The sequence below is a fragment of the Chenopodium album genome, chromosome 22, assembly GCF_948465745.1.
Source record: "Chenopodium album chromosome 22, dcCheAlbu1.1, whole genome shotgun sequence".
Classification (NCBI taxonomy): domain Eukaryota; kingdom Viridiplantae; phylum Streptophyta; class Magnoliopsida; order Caryophyllales; family Amaranthaceae; genus Chenopodium; species Chenopodium album.
In genome coordinates, this window is record NC_137855.1 from 5,927,260 (window position 1) to 5,949,488 (window position 22,229).

General features: G+C 40.4%; 1 protein-coding gene and 1 pseudogene across 1 annotated transcript; both read right to left on the reverse strand.

Moving 5' to 3' along the window:
* Positions 1–256: 256 nt before the first annotated feature.
* LOC145603809 (uncharacterized) lies at positions 257–13,724 on the reverse strand (annotated as a pseudogene).
* Positions 13,725–14,558: 834 nt separating this feature from the next.
* On the reverse strand, positions 14,559–22,020 carry LOC145604733 (protein SUPPRESSOR OF GENE SILENCING 3-like). The gene is made up of 6 exons (XM_081660661.1): positions 21,888–22,020; positions 19,167–19,943; positions 18,705–19,002; positions 17,514–17,758; positions 15,735–15,892; positions 14,559–15,479 (listed from the first exon to the last, which is right to left on the reverse strand). The coding sequence occupies exons 2-6, from the start codon at positions 19,929–19,931 to the stop codon at positions 15,245–15,247; spliced, it is 1,701 nt and encodes a 566-aa protein (XP_081516787.1). The 5' UTR covers positions 19,932–19,943; positions 21,888–22,020; the 3' UTR covers positions 14,559–15,244.
* Positions 22,021–22,229: the final 209 nt, after the last annotated feature.

The window sequence follows — 22,229 nt, forward strand, 5'->3', positions numbered from 1 at the left end:
ATAAAGTAAAGGAGCATAATATATACATTAAAGTACAGAAATATTTACAAAACCAAGTAGTGAAGCATCTGGATACAAACAAGATATCATTGTTCTTTGGTGATCTCTGCACCAAAGCTCACAAGAAACATGCCAATTGGAGCTAACAGCGGTCTGTTATTCATATATCATCTAGGAGCATTTTTACTCCATCTCAATTTTCTCTGCAGAAAACATATTTAAGGTCCAAAATCTTTGCATACATTTTAACTGAAATTCAGCTGAAAAACTTCGATAGCAGGTTCTTGTTTGAGTCACTTAATTTATCAGAAGACAAGAGGCCAACAAACAATGACAAAGTGTCTGCATCAGCTTCAAATCTTTTCCCAACCATAAGATCACAATAGTATTGTTTCTGTCTGATCCCAACTCTTCCAGGAACTCGGACCTGAGATTCTGATACCCCTATCGGCAAGCTGAGAACCTACACAATGAGAAGAAGTTGGTTATCCCCGGATCACCCAGGGGTTAACCACTCCGATGATAAAGTCAGAAAGTGTTTGAGAAGAGAAGATAAGTAAGAGAGATAAAGTAGAGAGAGATTAGAGAGTGAGTGGAATTAATGTCCTCATTAATGAGGTCTTACCTACTTATTTATAGTAATCTACCTTGACAGGTGGCTTTCACCCATGCACAACCTTTTGTGCCAAGTGTCGAGTTTCTGTTGCCACGTGTTAAATTGCGGCAGGCCGACATGTCCTCTTTCTGCAATATATCAGCATCTCCTTGCGATCTGGTCATGCCCAGATATCATCCCATACAATTAGCCCCCCAAGTGAGGACGTATGATCATCCATCATCGTGCTCAATTAATCATGGGAGACAAGCTGATCCTAACAAAACAAACTTTGGGTTCCACATCTCATTCTTCCGACTCTTCCCTAAATTGGAAATTTTATTGTAACAACGTTTCTTGTACGTTGTCAAGTACTGCTTACTAACAAAGTGTCATTACCAATGTTGTCGTTTTCATAATCCATCTTAATCGCTTGGCCTGTATCCAGGCAAATTAAGTTCTACATATTCATATATTTTTAAGCTCTATGTCCTTTTGCTGAGAAGTGTTATGCTAATTTGCTACTTGTAGTACTTTTATTATTACTATTTGCTGAGAAGTTATGTTTTCCTCCCCAAGTGACCTTGTATGCCGATAGCTTACAAGGTCAATTCATTACAAAAAACCTGGGAGCGAAAAACTCCGTTTTCCTCCCCAAGTGACCTTGTATGCCGATAGCTTACAAGGTCAATTCATTACAAAAAACCTGGGAGCGAAAAACTCCGTTTCCTCCCCAAGTGACCTTGTATGCCGATAGCTTACAAGGTCAATTCATTACAAAAAACCTGGGAGCGAAAAACTCCGTTTTCCTCCCCAAGTGACCTTGTATGCCGATAGCTTACAAGGTCAATTCATTACAAAAAACCTGGGAGCGAAAAACTCCCCAAGTGACCTTGTATGCCGATAGCTTACAAGGTCAATTCATTACAAAGGGTACGTTATGGTAGTGTAACCGTTTTTCTTCTTTTCCCTTTTTTTTTTTTTTTTTTTTGCTTGGGCGGGAAAATTTTTACACGTGTCACAAATCCTGCCGCTGCTTTTTGAAAAGGTTTGTCAATTAACAGCCGTCGGATCTCTGAACCGCCTTTCACTTCAATTGGCCATTCAGCTTCCCCTTTTTTAGATCAAAATTCCGCCATTTTCTTACTACTTTGCATTCCCTCCCAGTTTTCTCTCGAAAAAGTTTAAGTGGCTGACCACAGTTCTGTCCTTTCTTATCTTCCTCGCGTTCGGTTTGTGCATTCCGTCTCCTCGGGCGTACCTTCTCTTTCTTCGTCGTTTCTTTATCAGTTAGAGGTGTTAAATCCGCGATTTTCATTGAAGGTATTTTCGTACCCTAACCCCTGATTTTTCATGCTGTTTTTATTTCCTTATATTCAATTAAATGTCTGAAGATAGTGTCGAAGAGAATTTTCCTAACCTTAGTACTGCTAGGCGCCGTTTAATTAGACAATCTTTAGGCAAAGAAATCGGTAGTAATCAAGGTAATTCGTCTTCCCTTTCTGATAACATTGACTATCCTTTTGAGACGTTAACTTCTGAAGAAGAAAAACGTGCTTTTATGATACATAGGACCATTGCCCACCGTGAAAGCGCCCTTCACCCTACTAACCCTGATATCCCTGCCGATACTGAAATTCTTGACGTTGAACCTGTTAATGTCCGTTATCACTTACGCAGCTTTACTGGGAGACGATATTTTAATCAATACGGCACTAACGTTGGCAATATAGGTATAAACACTATGCCAAGGGTAAAGAGTACAAGTTATCAACCCCGAGCTGCCGCCCGTGAAGCCGCTGAGGCCGCCAAAGCAGCTAAAGCAGCTGAGGCCGCCAAGGCAGCGGAATCTAGTAAAAGACCTGGACAAGGTCAGGTTGTAAGTTCTTCTGAAGAAGAACTTGAGGATGACATCCCTTTGACCCCTGAAGAAGGTCCGTCATCTCCTGTTCATGATTCTGCCGTCAACTCAGTTTTAAGAGATGACGACGCTCAGGAAGACAGTGTAAATAATGAGAGTAGGGACGACATTGTTGACTTAACGGCCGAGGTTATCCAGGAAGAGAATTTGGACGAGGGGTATAATTCTGAAACTGATAGGGCTGAGTTCCGACAACCTATAGCTCTTGCCAACGACGGAAAAGTTGCAAAGGAAAAGATAAGTGAAGCTTTTAGGAAAACGGCAATTACAAAGGACTATTGCCGTCGTGCAAAAAAGTTCTTTAACTTACCTGATGGGTACGAGTTGTCTCTCCCTCCATCTGGAGCTTCAGTGTTGGATTGTCCAGCTGGTTCCGTGGCTGTTTACATGAAGCACTTAGATTTTGGCCTCCGTTTTCCTCTGCATTCCTTTGTTGCTAAAATCTTGAAGGCCTGGAACGTTTGCCTGGTTCAGTTAACCCCTCAAACTATTCGTGTCGTTATTGCTACAGTTTGGGTTATGCTATATCGGAACTTCCCTCTAACCCTTAATGTATTCAGACGGCTTATTACCCTAAAGAGAGATGGTCAATCAGATGGGTGGTGGTCTTTATATACCCAACCCCACAAATACACCGTCCATCCTAAACTATCTAGCTGCAAAGGTTGGAAGGATAAGTTTTTCTTTATTTCAGTCCCAGAGGATTTTCCTTTGAGGAGAACTTTTTTCAAGCCTCATCCCCATTTTGATTCAATCCCCGAGAGAGATCTCGGGAAGCATGAAGAAAGGGATGTCAATCACTTTGACATCTCTGAGCATGATGAAGGCGACGGCAAGGTCCGTCTAATTCCTGCGGTGTGGGTGCCGAATGTGAGTTACATTCTGGGCAACGCGCCGCTATCTCGTGTCGGTCTTTGTTGGACTGACCAGCATGGTATAGCTTATCCTTCTTGGTTTTATTACTCTTATTCATGTTCTTATTTTCATAATGAAAGCGGCGTAGTTTACTTGTTTAGTGTTACCTTCCTTACCCTTTTATTATTATTATTATTATTTTTTTTTTTTTAACTTATTGAATTTACATTCCTTTTTACCAGGTATTGATAAGTTGGATAATAGACAACTCGGCCTATCTTCTGACGGGACAAGGGTTATCAGGCGCTGCCCCAAAGCTTCCGACCCCTACGATACTCTTGCTTCCGTCTGTGGGCGTGCTCCAGCCATTAGTGCCAAGAGAAGAGCTGAGATCATGGCCGATGATAATGCCAAGAAGAGAAAACTAACACCTCTAGCCAATCGGCGAGGTGGCATTGTGATCTCCAGCCCCAGGCAACCTGAAGGGCGTGCCGAAAAGAAAAAAGATCAATCGGCGCCCGAGAAGAAGAAGGACCAGTCGGTGCCTGAAAAGACCCCGACTGTCAACAAAGCTAAAAGCCCTGAGGCCGTTGTGAAGAAGGTTATTCAGGGTATTGAGATCGAAGATCTCACTTCTGCTGAATCCCCCCGTCAACCTCAGGCAACCACCGCAATTGCTCCTACAACGGCTGGGTCGGATTCCAGCATCCCAGCCTTGACTTATCGGTCCAATCAATGGATTGAGCGTGTTTCTGGAAGGTTTCCAGATGAGGTTCTGAAGGGGTTTGCTGTCCCTCCCGGCCATTCCGGCGACCGTTGGCAGCCTGCTATGGATGTCGGCCGGAGCGAATCTATGATAACCGATGACCCAATGCAAGGTGGAAATCTCGGTTACCGGCTGTTGAGCAATTTGACACTGCCAATGGACAGACCTGCTGGTCCAATCGGCCCCCTTGCTGCTACCCACATGCACAACATGATGAAGGTACGTATACATATTATTATTTCACATCTTTTTATATATATATTTTTATGTAGCATTCTCGGCTTCCCTACTTCTACTTAAATACACATTTATGTAGGCCGTCATGTCTGGCACAGAGCTGGTTGAGATGTATCGTTACTACCAGGAGAAACATCATCAAGCGTCTGCCAGCGAAAGTGCCATGCAGGAGGTCATCAAAAATGCTGAAAAGGCCCTCGATGATTTGAGGAAAATAAAAGAAAAAGATGACAGGGAGATGTCGGAGCTGAAGGTCAAGGCTGAGAGGGTTGCCAACCTCGAGCTAGAGGTGCAAAGTTTGAAGACTCAGATCACTGAGAAAAACAAGGTCGTTGAGCGGCTTCCCTCAGTTCAAAAAGATCTCCGGGATGCCAGGATTAAAATTAAGAGCCTTGAAGAAAAGGTTCAAAAAATGGAAGCCGACAAACCTGGTATCCGTCGGAGAGCGGTCGGCCGTTATTTAGCCTCTGATGAGTTCTGCTCCAAACTCCAAGATCGTTTTGATGGAGGTTGGACCGCTGCTCAGAGATGTATTGCTCACGCCGCCGGTTGGAAGAAGGATGATTGGGCAAAAATTGAAAAGGCTTTCGGCGAGGAAGCCTACAAGATCCCTTCTGGCTTTGAGGCGCAGCAATTTTCTGATGAGGACTTGTATAACCTGGCGCCAACTGTTGATGACGGCCCCAGCAATCCCAGCATTTTGGATTCCCCAGTGCCTGAGAATGCTCAATCTTGAAGGGGCGGGCAGTCATCACCGACATCCTCTTGTGGGTCTTGTATCATTGGGCCTTACCAGCCGTAACTCTTTTATTGTTTTTGTATGTATGAACATGTTTTGGCAGTGCTGTTTTATCGGCATATACCCCTCTTTTGTGGTGATGCCTGTCGGCTGTTAATTTTATCTGTTGTGTAAACTTATTTTTATTTTTACCGGCTGCCGTTTGCCTTCAAAATTCTATACTTTTATCATAACTGTGTTGTTCTTTACTTATCATTTTCTAGTTTGCCTGTTTTTAAACAAGGTTATGATAATCATGTTGCCTCGCCTTGCTAGTTTTCAACGCATAAAAAATTGCAAAAAATAGTTACTTACCTAATGCTTTGTCTAAAATCCGAAAACTTCCAGTTAAAAACCTTTTTAAAGACGCCAGCTTCCGAAGATACCAGACCTAAAACCTGGCTCGAGAAATTGCATATAAAAAGTACCAGCATACTTTAAAAACTTATCAGCATACTATGGATATCACAACGCATATGAACTTATCAGCATACTATGGATATCATTCCTTGTCCCCCCCAGTGTACATAGTTCATGCTAGAGCTATGCACACTGAGCTGCGAACATAAAAGCGAACGGTTGTTGCTGGTTCAGATTATAACACTGGTCACCTACTGCTGTGTTGTTTTAGCCAGTTAGGTACCCTCTCGGCGATCATTTTCTGAGCTACGCCTCATGTCGGCGTATACTCGAATTGATTTGGCCGGTATTTATATTTTGAACCAGCAACCTCATGAGTTAACATATACAACTGATCAGATTGTATAACTGTTATCTTCATGGAAGCGGTTTTTAGCTGTCCATCCCACTTAACGATGTTCTGTTAAATGGAGGATGCCTATTTCAATGCGTATTGTCTGAATACTTCTTCATTCATTACCGATATCTTTTTTTGATATCAGTTTCAAAAAATAAGGATTTGTTCATTACACATAGTATTTTTTCAATACAGCGGAGTTCCATACATTTTTTAGAGGTGTCCCATCCGGGGTTTCTAGATAAAATGACCCTTGGACGACGACATCTCTTATTCGATAAGGCCCTTCCCAGTTTGCAGTCAGCTTCCCGTCTTCATTTCCCTTACCGGTTGCTGCGGTTCTTCGTAAGACTAGATCTCCTTTACTTAACGGCCTATATGATACTTTTCTGTTGTAGGCCCGTGACATTCTTTCTTTAAAGACAGCTGACTTAACTGCTGCTTTTTCTCTTAGCTCTGGCAAGAAATCTAACTGTTGCCGTAGGAGTAAATCATTTTGATCTGTACAGTAATGCTGAATCCGGAATGTCGGCAAACCGACTTCCGCTGGTATGACTGCCTCTGTTCCAAAAACCAGAGTATAAGGGGATTCACCTGTGGCTTCTCTCATCGTTGTCCTGTTGGCCCATAATATTTCTGGTATCAAATCTGCCCATAAACCTTTTGCGTCTTCGATCTTTTTCTTAATTGCCGTTATTATCTGCTTATTTGCTGCTTCTGCCTGGCCGTTAGACTGTGGGTGGCATACTGCTGCATAAGCAAATTTTACTTTATACATCATTAAGAGATCTTTGACTGGTTTACAGTCAAATTGAGTTCCATGATAAAAAACCATCGCCATTGGCAACCCGAATCTCGTGAAGATGTTTTTCCATACAAACTTTTTCACCTCCGATGCCGTTATCTTCGTTACTGGTTCTGCCTCTATCCACTTGGTGAAGTAATCAATTCCCACTATCAGATATTTTCTTCCACCTGTGGCTGATGGGAATGGGCCTGCTATATCCATTCCCCACTGGGCAAAAGGGATTGGGTTCAGCATCGGAGTTAGATCGTTCGGGGGCAAGTTGGTAATTGGGGCAAACCTTTGGCACTTTTCACATTTTTTAACATAAGCCTTTGCATCTGCGTTCATTGTCGGCCAGTAATATCCCCTTCTCATTGCCTCTCTGGACAAAGCTCTTGCTCCAAGGTGATTACCACAACTTCCCTCATGCAATTCTTCTATTAATCTTGCGGATTCAAGATCCGTTATGCACCTTTGCAACGGCAGTGAGAACCCCCTTTTGTATAACTGGCCTTGGTACATAACGAACCACACACTGTCCTTCTGTAACCTTCTCAGCTCCCCTTTATCTGTTGGCCCTACACCATGAACGATGTATGCCAGTATTTTATCGTACCACTGATCCTCCACTTCAACACAATTGACATCCGCCGGTATCTCATCTATGCTTCTCTGCTTTAAAATCTCAACCATAACTGTTCTTTCCAAGTCATTGAAGCTTGAACTTGCCAATCTTGCCAATGCATCTGCTTGAGCATTTTTCAATCTCGGAACCAGTTTAATCTCAAAGTATTGCAACTGAGCTGCTAACTGTTTCATTTTCTCCAAATACTTCACCATTGCTGGCTCTCGAGTTTCGTATTCCCCACTAAACTGGCTTGACACCAGCTGAGAGTCAGTTGTCAAAACTAGCCGTTTTGCGTCTGCCGCTATTGACAGCTGCATTCCGGCTACTGCAGCTTCATACTCGACCTCATTATTTGTTGCCTTGAACTTAAATTTCATGGCGTATTCAAATCTTTTTCCATCTGGAGCCGTTATCACAACTCCGGCCCCTGCCCCCGTTGCTGCGGCTGATCCATCAACTGATACCTGCCATGTTCCCAACTCCTCTTCTTCATCTGTGTATGTGGTTTCAACAATAAAATCTGATAACGCTTGAGCCTTAATTGACGTCCTAGGCTTGTAACTTATTTCATACTCCGATAACTCTACTGCCCATGTCAGTAGTCTACCAGACGTATCCATTTTTCGCAGTGACTTCTCTAGGGGATGATTGGTGAGCACTTTTATCGGATGTGCATCAAAGTAAGGTCTTAACTTCCTAGCTGCTACCAGTACAGCTAAAGCCATCTTCTCTATAACTGGGTATCTGCGTTCTGCCGCATTCAGGACATGGCTGACAAAGTAAATCGGTTGTTGTTGTCTCTTCCTTTCTACCAACAAAACGGCCGCTATTGTTTTTGGTGATGCTGATATGTATAATTGTAACACTTCTCCCTTCTCAGGCCTGGCAATTGTGGGAAGAGATTTAAGATGATTCCTCACTACTTCTAAGGCATCACTTTGTTCTTTTCCCCACTCAAATGCCTTATTCTTTCTCAGTACCATAAAAAACGGGAGTGCTTTATCAGCTGATTTGCTGATAAATCTTGTTAGCCCTGCCATCCTGCCCGTTAACCTCTGTATATCACGGATGGTTTTTGGTTGTTTCATTTGAAGTACCGCATTTACCTTATCAGGATTTGCATCTATCCCCCGTTCACTAACCATAAAACCTAAAAACTTCCCTGATCTCACCCCAAAAACACACTTCTCTGGATTCAACTTCATTTGATATTTTCTCAAGGTTTCGAATGTCTCCCTTAGATCGGCTATATGGTCTTCTTTGTTCTTACTCTTTACTATCGTATCATCCACATACACCTCAACATTCCGCCCTTTCTGTTTCTCAAAAATCTTATCCACCAACTTCTGATAGGTTGCCCCTGCATTTTTCAACCCAAATGGCATTGCCTTATAACAATACACACCTACATCTGTTATAAAGGCCGTTTTATTTCTGTCGGCCTTATGCATGCTGACCTGGTGATATCCTGAGAATGCATCCAGAAAACTAAGCATGGCATGACCAGAGGTCGAATCTACCAGCCTATCTATTCGAGGTAATGGGTAGCAATCCTTAGGGCAAGCTTTATTCAAATCTGTAAAATCCACACACATTCGCCATTTCCCTGTCGGCTTCCTCACCATTACTACATTTGCCAACCATTCGGGATATGTACAGGGTTCTATAAACCCTGCTGCCAAGAGCTTGTTCACCTCGGCCTGGATCGCTTCTATCTTCTCAGTCGAGAAATTACGCTTCTTCTGCCTTATCGGTCTAAACTTTCTATCAACATTCAGCTTATGTTCCATTACCTCAGGATGTATGCCTGGCATGTCACTGGCCGAGAACGCAAAGACATCGGCGTTCTCGCGCAATAAACTTATCAGGTTACACCTGGTCTCCACATCCATGTCTGCCCCAACTTTCACTGTTCTACTGGGGTCGCCTGGCTGCAATTCAACTTGGACGGTTTCTCCGCCCGGCAACGGCCTTGGTGTTTCTTCAGGTCTTGCATCAAAGTTTTTCATTGTCAAATCTTGCACTGTCGGTTCACCTTCCCTTGTTGGGTTGCATGGAACTGCGGCATCACCAACTGGGTTCTTCAAAGCTGTTACATAACAGGCTTTCGACATAACCTGACCCCCATACACCTTTTCCACAGCTCCCAAATTCGATACATAGGCTATTGCCAAATGGTATGTTGATACAACAGCCTGCATGTCATGAATTATCGGTCTGCCGATAATTGCGTTATAAGCCGACTTGACACCTACCACCAAAAACTCTGCCATCACATCCCTCGCTTGTGGTCCATCACCAACCCTTACAGGCAACACAATGCTCCCCTCTGGCCTCACTGTCGACCCATTAAAACCGATCACAGGGTATGATACCGGCTTCAAATATTGCCTTCCTATATTCATTTCGGTAAAAGCTTGCATAAACAACACGTTCGCTGAACTACCTCCATCCACCAGCACCCTTTTGATGTCAGCCCCATTGATCTTAGTTATCAGGACTAACGGATCATCATGTGGGAACACTACACCTCGTGCATCTTCTTCCGTAAATACAACTTGTGGTATTGATGCTGGCCGAGGACGATTATCTACATCTAAAGCATAAACTAGATGACGGTGCTCCGCTAAATGCTTTTTCGCTCCACTAATCGTCCCTCCGTGAATCGGCCCTCCCGTTATCACATCCACTCTCCCTGTAGATAACGGCGGTATTCCTGCATCCCCTTGTCGGACTATCCTCCCCTGTGTCCTTTCGGGCCTCGCTTCTATCTGCTGCCTCTCAACTGTTTGTGTTGGCTGTAAACTCCTGTCGGTATTCAACCGGTATTGTGTTAGGTGCCCTTTCCTGATCAACTCCTCAATGTTGTCCTTCAATTGGGTACATTCTTCTGTATAATGCCCCACATCCCTATGGAACATACAGTACTTCTTCACGTCCCTCGACCTTGCTTTCATGGGAATCGGCCTTGACCAATCTTCTCTGTTCTGATTCACTGAGAAGATTGCAGCCCTTGGCGTATTCAGGGGGGTGTAAGTGCTGTATCTCATTGGCAGTCTTGTCGGTCTGGTATCTTGCCGACTTCCTCCTCCCCTTCCTGGGGCAGGAGCTCTCGGCCTGCTCCCTCCAGACAAGGTCCCCTCATTTTGACTTTGCCCCTTTCCAGCCACCATATGCCTACTACTCGTCTTCAACAGCTCCTCGCTCTTTATGTAATCGTGAGCTTTGCTGAACGCTGCCGCCAATGTCGGCAGACTCTTCCTTGTAAGATACCTTTTGAAATCCGAATCAACTAACCCATTCATCAAAGCCATCACGGCTATCTCCTGTTGTAACTTCGGAATAGTGTTTGCTTCATTGTTGAATCTCCTGATGTAATCCCTCAAAGATTCATCTGGTTTCTGCTCCACGGCCATCAATTCTCCAGAAGTTCTCTGCCTCACGCTATTACTGACATATTGCCCTACAAACATCTCAGTCAGTCTTTCAAAGCTATCTACTGACCCAACTTCAAGGTTGTTAAACCAATCGGCTGCAGCCCCAATCAAAGTTGTCGGAAAGACCTTACACCAAACTGCATCTGAGTTTGTGTACAGCATCATGTGTCCCTCATAAGACGTTATGAATCTTGCCGGATCCCCTCTTCCATCATATCTACAAGTCGGCATTTTCACCTTCTCCATTGGTTGATCTAAGATGTGTTGGGCAAATGGAGATGCCCTTAACTGCACTACCGTGCGTACTGCTTGACCTACTATTTGCGAGCTTCTTTGCTGCTGAGTTCTGGTACTCACAACACGACTCGAGGATTGCTCATCCTGCTGTGATGTTGTATGCGTCCTTACTGACGACTCATATCGGGGTCTCCTTGACGAGTTCTCCAGCTGATTGTGTTGTTCCTCCTGGTGACGGTGCGATGTTCCTCTATCGGCCTGGGCAGCTTCTCTTTCAGCCCGTGCCGCCTCAGCCTCCTTTCTCTTCTTACTCATTGCACTCATCACCCTTGCGGCTGTTTCCAATTCATCTGGAGTAAATGCCGCCATAGGATCCTCTGCCTCCCCTCCTCCTGCAGGGGGGGTTATCGGCATATGAAACTGATTACCCTCTAGGGTATGGGTTTCGTCTACTATCTCCACCTGGGGTTGTCCTACTGGTATTCCATTGTTAAAATTGTTTCCGGCCATGATTATTGTTGTTGTATATATATATTTTGTGTGAGGTTCTTAGGCGATAGAAGTGATCAATTGTCCCCTCCTTCTAGCGCCAAATTGTTTCTGTCTGATCCCAAATCTTCCAGGAACTCGGACCTGAGATTCTGATACCCCTATCGGCAAGCTGAGAACCTACACAATGAGAAGAAGTTGGTTATCCCCGGATCACCCCGGGGTTAACCACTCCGATGATAAAGTCAGAAAGTGTTTGAGAAGAGAAGATAAGTAAGAGAGATAAAGTAGAGAGAGATTAGAGAGTGAGTGGAATTAATGTCCTCATTAATGAGGTCTTACCTACTTATTTATAGTAATCTACCTTGACAGGTGGCTTTCACCCATGCACAACCTTTTGTGCCAAGTGTCGAGTTTCTGTTGCCACGTGTTAAATTGCGGCAGGCCGACATGTCCTCTTTCTGCAACATATCAGCATCTCCTTGCGATCTGGTCATGCCCAGATATCATCCCATACAAGTATAATGCATTTGACAAATCATTATTGAGTATATAACCTCTAATGATCGTATTATAGGTTCGATCATCAGGGGGGCAACTATCTTCCTCCATTATCCTCAACACTCGAGCAGCTTCACTCATGAGCCCCTTCTTGCAGAAGCCTTTGATCAATATATTGTATGTTTTAACATCAGGTTGCAGACCCTTTGATACGAGATGGGAGAAGAACTTTGCTGCATCTTCAAGTTGTCCAGCCTCACACAAGTTGTCTATTAGGATACTGTAGATGACAACATCTGGCTCAACACCATTATCCTCCATATCTTCGAGTAATTTCACTGCCTCGTTAAGCCGTGCATGTTTGCAAAGGCTCTAAAGCAAAGAAGCATAGGTGACAACATCTGGAGTAATTCCATGAGCCCGCATTTCTTTGAACAGCTTATTTGCGAGTGGGAATCTATTAGCTTTGCACAATCCATCAATAAGAGTGGTATAGGAAACAACATCAGGGGTTATCCCTTTCTGAAACATCTCATGGAATATGTTTAGAGCCTTGTCAATGTTATTAGCCTTGCAATATCCATTAATCATAGTATTAAAACTGACAAGATTAGGCTCCCAACCATTTTTGGCCATGAGATCGAGTAGGTTCTCTGCATCTACCATCTGACTGCGCAAGCAATATCCATCCAGTAACGCATTATAAGTAAAGATGTTTGGAGGCACACCTCTCTCAATCATGTGCTTTAGAATGAACTGAGCTTGATCAACACAACCATCTTTACAAAACATGTCAACCAGCATGCTGTAGGTCTGAACATTAGGTGCAATGTTGCTCTCTAACATCTCAGTGAACACACGCTGAGCCTCATCCCCAGAGCCGGAATTATAGAGGCCTCGAATCAAGGAAGTATAAGTGACAACATTGGGTTTAATGCCCTCAGATTTCATAGAGGAGAACAGGTCTAGGGCCTGTTGTAACAACCTGTCCTTGCAAAGACTATCGATGATAGTGCTGTATAAAACAATGTCAGGCTTAAAATGACATCCGGATTGCATTTTGTTAAGCAAAGTGAGAGCAGACGCATTGTCGCCAATCCTACAAAGCCCTTTGATAATAGTGTTAGACATAATTAAGTCGGGTTGGAAACCAAGATTGACAATTTGATTAAACAAATGAGCAGCTTGGGGGAGCTTATCAGAGTGAATATAGCCATTAATTCAGGTGTTAAAAATGACACAATCAAGGGGATACCCAAGCTTAATGAATTTACCAAGAAGAGAAAAGCCGAAATCAACTCTGCCCAGATGACAGTAGCAATTAGAAAGAACACTTAAAGAATGCATATCATGTGAAATATCAATTAAGTAATTCAATCTTCCGGAAGAGAGAGATAACGGTGGAATGAGGTTGAAGGCGTTTCAATTTGGAAATGGCATTAATAATCTGAGTAAATTGAATAAGAGAAGGGAGAGGACGCAAATTAATCATTTGATTGAAGAGTGAAAGGGGGCTTTTAAGATCGGAAAACCCTAATTTGGATTGTTCAGAAACTGATTGAAGAAACAATTGACGGTCATCAACAACTTTATGAATTCGATTATGCCGAGAATAAAATCGAAATTGAAATTGAAAGGGGGAAAAGAAGAGAAAAGAAGAAGGAATACCAGAATGAAAGATGGCGGAAGCACTAGCTCTGCAACTCATCATCTTTATGATCATGTGTGTTCGTTGAGCTCACACTGCCACTGTTTGTTTTTCAACAACACAACGAATGTGCTTTCTACTTGTTGTATTTACGGAACTCTTGAAAACTGATTTTGGCACACCCTAAACTGATTTTGGCACACCCTAAATTGTGCTCTCACATAGGGGGTGTGCCAAAATCAATTTAGGGTGTGCCAAAATTATTTCCCGGAACTCTTGTCTTTCTTTTTTAACTGTAACACAAAAACTCATAAAGTTGGCCTAAATTTGGTTTAACACAACTACACAACGGGAAATGATTTTGGCACACCCCTATGTGAGAGCACAGTTTTCTATGCTCTTCTCACATAAGGGTGTGCCTAAATCAATTTAGGGTGTGCCAAAATCAATTCCCCTACACAACCCATATGATATGGCCCAAATGAATTGATGGGATCAAATATAATTTTTGATATTTTTCTTTTTTTTTGGTGTGTACTGAAAATTTCATAAATGTGTCATGTGTTTTCCTTCAGATTGTGCGCTTTCCTCAGTCCTCACTCTGTAACAAACCAACTTTTTTAACTTTCAACTTAAAATACTCAAATACTCTGATCACAACATTGGCCCAAATTTGGTTTGACACAACCCATTGATCTACGCTAATTATATACTCATAAACGAGATTATACTCGTTCGAAGATTTCAATCTCATTTAAAAGTATTTGTTGATCAAAGCGAAATCTTTATACAGAATACAGTACATGCATAATGTAGTGATACAATATAAATTAACTCCTGCCCTGCATTGGCTTTTTATATGATGTCTGTATAAGTTGAAGAGTAAAGCAAAAGTGAGATAAGATACATGAAAATAGGTCAGGTAAGCTACATAATTTCAGTAATTCAAACATCTATAAATTTACAAACGAGTTATATCGGTTGACATATTGAACCTGTTATACCCATAAAGACATAAGATATGAAAAAAGGAAAAAAGAAACATGAACAAATTCACATAAACGTCTCTACTCTCAAGCTGTTTGGATCCTTACTGTTTAATATCCTTGATGTAAAGGGAGTAATTGCTCAAGTCCAGAATATGGCATTTTAAGGCCATATATTGACTTCTGTAAAATGCTAACACAGACTACATTCTTACCTTTGCACTTCAAATCACCTTGCACAACAAAAGTTATCGAATCAACATAAAAACTAGGAGAAGAAACTTGTAAAACCCAAGCAATTTGACATTGTTGAAAATAGGAATAATCCGAATGTCGCAGTGAGCAAGGGAAGTAGATGGTTTCCCCTTGTATCACCTAGCACCAAAGTCGGTCCTAAACAACTGTTCATTAAACATGGATTTCGAAACTACTTTGCCCATCCCAGGCTATTTACATCGTCACTATTTGTCATCTCTTCTTTAGGTCAGTTCATCATTCCATACGCAAAACTCAAGAGTCTCAGACATCACATCAACCACGACTACTTTGTTAAGTCTTAAACTGAAATGTTTTTCTTCCATCCTATGTGACTGTTTTTTAATAATTCCCAAGTACACCAGAGTTATGCAATAGCACCAGCACCAACAGCATCTTCGGTGGGCCGAGGAGCATACTTGTTCATTAGCTCTGTCAAGGCAGCATCAAACTCCCTCTCCAGCTCCACCTCCTCCTCCCAATACCTCTTCTTCATCTCAATCTTCTTCCCACTGTAAATCTTTGCCAGTTGCTCTCTCTCAGCCAAATACTTATCAATTTCTTGCTTCTGCATCTCCTTAAACTTTGTTGCCTCCTCAGCCCTGAATGGAAGGGAAAAGAAAGCTTACAAGTGTATGCTACTACATAATTGCAATATGCATGTCGATACGATTGTAAAAAGGCAAACTCACAATAAAGATAAACAGGCTCCAAATTACATCATAGCCAGGACAGATGATTGAGGAAAGAACAAAATAATCATATCAATTGCACATGTACTATCTTGATAATCATCTGTGTGACACAAAGCAAGATTGCAAATGATACTCAGAATTAACCTAGAGTGAGATCATTACCTGCGCCTACCATCCTCTGTGTTTGAGGCTACTGTCTTGAAATCTTCAATCTTCTTCCGCTCCTCCTGCTGAAGCTTTTCAAATTGGTCCTCCTTCACAGTAGTTGCTTCATGGATTTTCTGGATCTGATCATTAAAGAACTGCTCTTGAAAATCCATCTGCAAGAAGGAAAAAAAAATTATAGTGCTTACTAGATGAAAAATTTAAATTGTGTCCATATGACCATGATAACACATTTATATACTCATTGTTATATGTTATATTTGAGTGTTTCTATCATATTTTCTCTATATATTTAACCTTTTAGAGCTATATTTCTTTATATTTCGATGTTGCTCTCCTCGTGCTCTCTTTCTTTATTTTGTAGGATTTACGCATAAAAGAGCACCTTTGCAAGCTAAGTGAGCTAGGAGCGTGTAGGAGATTACGGGCCCAACATCATATGGTCATATTCCAAGCTTGAAGGTGTTTTCGAAGGAGTATTGTGTAGAAATTGCCTAGCCTTGGCCTGGTCGTGGCTTGTTGCATTAAGCTTTGGCCTGGTCGTGGCTCCTCCTTTTATGCCCAAGAGAAGCCTACCAAGATCAGTAGACTCCACGGGTTGGCCGTGGCAAAGTCCTAGCAGCTTTGGGTAACCCGTGGCTATCACCTGACGAAGCATCGAAGCCAAGTTTGAGGCGGTTTGGAAGACCTATTTTAGGAAACTTCTTAACTTATTCCTAGGGATATAAATAGGCTTTGGTTAGGCATATTAGATCACTTTTTGGGCTCGTTAAATTGAGTTGAAGAATTCTACAATTCCTTTCAATTTTAGATTTACTTTGTTCAAGATTTCATCTTCAATTCTATTAATTCAAGTATTTCTTCTTTCCTATATTATTATGTCTTTTGATTATTTCGTTAATTTAATTATGAGTGAGTAGATTTATATTCTAGGGTTAGGTTGAACCCTAGTTATGAGTAATGCATGATTTCCCCCAATTCCTTATTTAATAAGATTAATTGCTTTGCTTATTGAATTGTGCTAATTTATCAATGTTAGGTTAGACGTAATTTGATATTGATTGAACCAAGTATCTTATTTATCAATGGAAGTTGAGATTAGATGGTTTGATTAAATTCAATAAGGGCATGAAATTCTCCATGGAAATAGGTAGGATGAATTGCTAGGATTGTATGGATGTTGAGTTTAATGTCTCTAAATTGCATGATACCATGGAAATAGGTTTGATTGGATTTTAGAGAAGCCATAAATACTCGGAAGGGATTTATTGGTATTTTTAAGGGCACGTCCTTCCTTTGAGTATTATTATTTTGATTAATTGGGGTAGGGACTTATCTTTGCATTATTCATACTAGTGGTGATACTTAACTCTGGATGTTTTTATTAATTGATTAATTTCATCTTGATTCTTCTTGTTTATTTTGTTTAGAATTAGATTAGTTGAATATCACTATTAATTGGTTACTTGCTTAGTAGTTACTTGAGTCTAATTAATTAGTTGAACCATAGTCTCTTGGGATCCGACCCTTACTTGCCTATCTACATAGTAGTGGTCTTGTTAGGTTATTTTTGTTAGGTACGTGACATGCCTATCAGACCATTTAAATGAAAGTGCCAGACATATTAGAGCATAAGGACTAAGGAGACGCCATCATGAAACATGCTCACAAAATATCAGTAAACCTTCAACACTTACTGTTAAAAAATAAATAAATAAAAAATAAAAAAACTGTTGTGCCAAAACTATTAATTAAATAAAAAAAAAAATGAGGTACCTCTTCTTTGTTCTCCACATGCTGTTCTTTGGTTCTCTGTCTCACAATCCGATTTTCCTCCATTATATTCCTGAGCTTCTCAGAGAGAATGTTATTAAGTTCCTCATTCGCCTTCTTTTGCCGTTGATAGAGGGCAGATTTATTCTTAAACCAAGTGAGTTGCTGATTATCCTCACTCATCTGCTTTAAGGGAACAACTACCATCTCCTGGTATGACCTAATCTCATACTTCAGTCTTGTTTTTCCTAATCTCGACAGAAAAAGAACATATCAAATACATAATTAAGGTTGTGTTTGGGAAACAATTATTCATTCCAAATGCTTCATTTCAGCTATTTAAATTAAAATTCGAAACGATTCCTAGACATCTGTTAGAAAAAACAAGAACATTAATTATTATTTCCCTTTAGAGGACAGAAAAAATGGAGAAAGAGATTAGCAAAGTTGGATGGCCAACAGCCATTGCTATTTGATAAGTAGAGAAAATTAGCTTGAGGAAAATGAGAAAGCTGCAAAATTGGTGATGATGGTGGAATGGCCAAAGCACAGAGAAGGGAAAAAAATCCATCATTGGTGCATTATGAAAAATTATAAAAAAAATAAAAAATAAAAAATAAAAAAAAAAGAGAGTAGAAAAGACTAAGAGAGAAATCAATGACAGAAATTGATGAAGTCATGACTAACGAGCAATTGAGGGAAAGAGAAAGAAGTCCAACATTTATAGGCTAATGGCCATCAATGGGAGGGTTTTGAGGAAAAAGGAAATGGTGAAAGCATGATGATAGAGGAATTTGAAATGACTACTATTTGGAAAGAAAACAGGAAAGTCAGAGAGATGGTCTTCTTTAATAAGTAAATAAGATTCACTAAATCCAATTCCAAATGATATAAATTCCCAAACAGGACATTTGCCCTGGATCCAGATTTGCAAGGAAATGACAATATCCAAACATAATACCATATACCAAGTAGACTTGAATTTCAACAGTCCCTTTAATTTTGTTATTACTCACAGTCCCAAACATAGTATAACAATACACCAAGCAGATTCTGCCACTGATTAGGCTAAACAAAAAGGTTTCACAGGAACTCATGTCAAGACTACAATACATGGCATGGGTAACTTGCAAGTGTGGATGTACAACATACATAGATTAACAAAATATCATATTAAAGGAGATAGAAAGAAACCTTGAGAATGCTTATTAAATTCTTCAAGGTCATCCTTCCTGGCAAAAAAGCCATATAATTGGCGCTTTCCTCCGGCATAAAACAAAGCCCTTCTACTATTATCCCATGCACTTCTCCCAGTCCCCTGTTGTTGAAAGTGCCTGTGAAGTCGCTCTGCTTCCACAAAGCCCATAGCTGAGCTCTCAAATATCAGGACGCTGATACCACGATGTCCCTTAGGGCCGTAAGAGTGTTTGGCTCTTACAGCTGCATATCCCTTGAAGTAGTCTATGAGCTCTTGATTTCCCATACCAATCCACTAAACAAAGTAAACAATAATATCAAGAAATTGAAAACATGCAGCCTTTAGATCCACAAGGGATGGCAGTACATATTATGGTAAATATATGTGACGACTCAGAACTTCAGATATACAGATTAACTAATGTATAAATAAAAAATTAAATAAACATAAATGCATACCTTATCATTGTCATCAGTGTCCAACAAAGTGTTCATGATCATAACCATAGGAGGCCAGACAATGTCGTGATCTTTCACCTCTTGCTTCAAACCCTCCCACTGAGCATATGATTCTCCAGCAGGCACCACAGAAGTTCCTTTTCTCCGAAGCTCCTCATCCAATATATCAGCAAATGTTCGATGGAGCTTGACTCTTTGAGAGCCCTTTGTCCTAGCATGTGCCATTAAGGGCTGGAGACCCTTATACCAATCGATGGCACCAGGGCCACCATGGCATGCAGGACAATGCCATTGCCGCTCAGGATGATTTATTTCCTCAATTGTCAGAGCATCAATGTTTTCAAAAAACTTCTTCAACATTTTATGGTTCTTCATCGATTCGTGAGTTTGCGGTCCTTCATCATCATCAGAACCGTCACTGAGAAGGTAATCATCATCATCAGAGTACACTTCATCATCCTCTGAATCATTAGGTGCCTTCTCTTTTTCATCAACAACCTTAACCTCCTCCTCTCTTGGTTGAGAGGATTCGCTTTTCATAGACCAATCCCTGTTTGAGGCATTACAGCTACGCATGCCTAGTCTATGAGCTGTATCAGGCTGGCCCCATGCTTTTGGTGGGAGGTTTGGTTGGACCCATGGTTTTCCCTTTCCAAATTTCTTTGGCTTCCGGATGACATCTTCCCAGGCCCCATCCTCAGAAGATTCGAGGGTGATATCATTAACAGCCTTGCTCAAGTTATCAACACCCTTTCTTGAACTCATATCTTCAGTTTACTGTCCAATAATTCTCAATCAGCGACTTCTATACAAGTGAATAAACACAATGTAGGACACAATGTAGGCCTCAACAATCATAAAGCAATCAATAAGGAATCCACCAGTTCAACATTACAAACTCATCAGACTATCAGAGGATCTCTAACCCTACAAAGAGGACAACACTATACTTTTCAAAGAAAAGGGAGCCAGATAATTTTGACATGAACAACGCATATCAGTTAATAACCAAGTTTCACCAAAGAAAGAAAAGAGTTCACAAAGATAAATTTGAGTGTCAAACAGGATTACAGGAGTGGAGGAACTTTAAAGTCCAAAAACGATAATAACTTGTATTCTTATTGCTTTCATAGAAAGCACTTTGATGAGCTAAAATAGTTGCCACAGTTGAACATACTAGCCAATAGTTGAAAAAAGTATCTTCATTTAATAATCTAAAGTATACCGGGTGGTCAGCAAGTAGTCTATGACAATGTTGAGCATTAAAAGTAATCGACAAAAAACATATGATAGTTAGAATAGAGGTAAATAACATGTTTTCCCACACTCATCCATATGCCTCATTATAAAACAAGCATATTGACACTTGACAGATAATAACAGTAATTGGGATTAAACTTATTAACAAATAGCTCCATTACACAGTTCCATATGAAAAATGCTTAAGCAAAATGAAAATCGTTTTTCCCAAAAACCTCGTTGCCAAAAAAACCAGCATTAAGAATATGTATTTTATCTAGATAAATGGAAGCCAAAAATAGGGTAACAAATTGCATTTGCGTAGTCCTAACATAACAGAACACCAAAGAAATGCCCACAATTTTAATATTTAATCATGAAAAGGAAAGGTGCAAAACAAATAATTGCCTACAATCACACATTTACACCACTTCTAAATGAAAAGTAGAAAAGAAAAAATCAAAACACAGAAGCAGTAAGAACTTCTATTCCACTACTAATTCCTACTGGCTGCTAAGAATTACACCACAAAACTATAAGATCTGGTATTCATTCGCTGCAAAAGAAATGACCTTAGGATTCATTCTAGTATTCTACACAGCCAAAAATGCCCACTCCTCGAACTTAGACATTAACAAGACGACACTGCTCCCACTAGGGCAATTTAGAACACACAAACTTCAAAAAAATTGTAACATAGATCGACCCAAAAACATTCTACAATTTCAAAAAAAAATCTACAATTTCAAAAACAATGTGACCAAATTTGTCAGGTCAAAACGAACGTGGGAGGCAGCATAAGGGCATAAAATTTTTATATGCTTAATCGAAACATTCCTATCTGGCTATCTATATATACATTTCCTTGCTAATAAAATCAAGGATACTCCTACAACTGCACATAATCCCTCATATTCATCCATCAAACAACCCTTCCAAAAATACAGCTTTCCAAAGTCACATGCATCACATTAGCATGATTCAGGCATTTGAGACATACAGCCCTATTAAAATTTCTAGCATCTATATGACCAAAATTACATAAATCAAACAAAAAAAATAAATTACACACAAAATCAAACAAAAAAAACATACAAACATCATTTCAAAAAATATATATAAATAAACAAAAAAAAAAACAAGAAAATAGAAAGAAACTCGCCACAAGCAAAAACCCCAGCATACAATTTACAACAGAAAACCAGCAATTTACTCCAATTTATAGCACAACTTTCATGAACATGCAAAACCAGGAATTTACTCCAATTTTATAGCACAACTTTCATGAACATGCGTAGATACGTAGAAATTTCAAGAAAAATCACTTAAAAAAACCACAAATATAGGAGAAATTAATCAATCAAAAACAAACACAAAAATTCAGCAAAATAATTCAAAAACAAAATCATCAACAATCAAAACAAAGGAAGAAAGACAAAAAGAGGAAGAAAGAGAGAAAGAAAGGACAGAATCTTGCGTCACCTTCGAGTTTTCCGACAATCGGAGCAAAATGCGGTAGCGAAGAAAGTTCGCCGGAGAAAATCGCCGATGATGCGCCGGCGAGAGGAGAGAAAAAGTGTTTGGAGTGAGTGAGAGTGAAAGACTGGAAAGTATGGAGAAGTGAGGTGAGAGAAAATGAATAAAAAGCAGAAACCCTATTTTTTAAGGAGAAAATTGTGGGCCCGGATTCCAAAATTTTATTCAATTTAATGGATTTTTTTGAAATTAATTTTATTTATGAAAAGTAAAATTAATTTTTGGAGTAATCACAATCTTGAATTATTGGAGATGTATTTCTGAATTTGGGGATTTCTTCCCAAATTG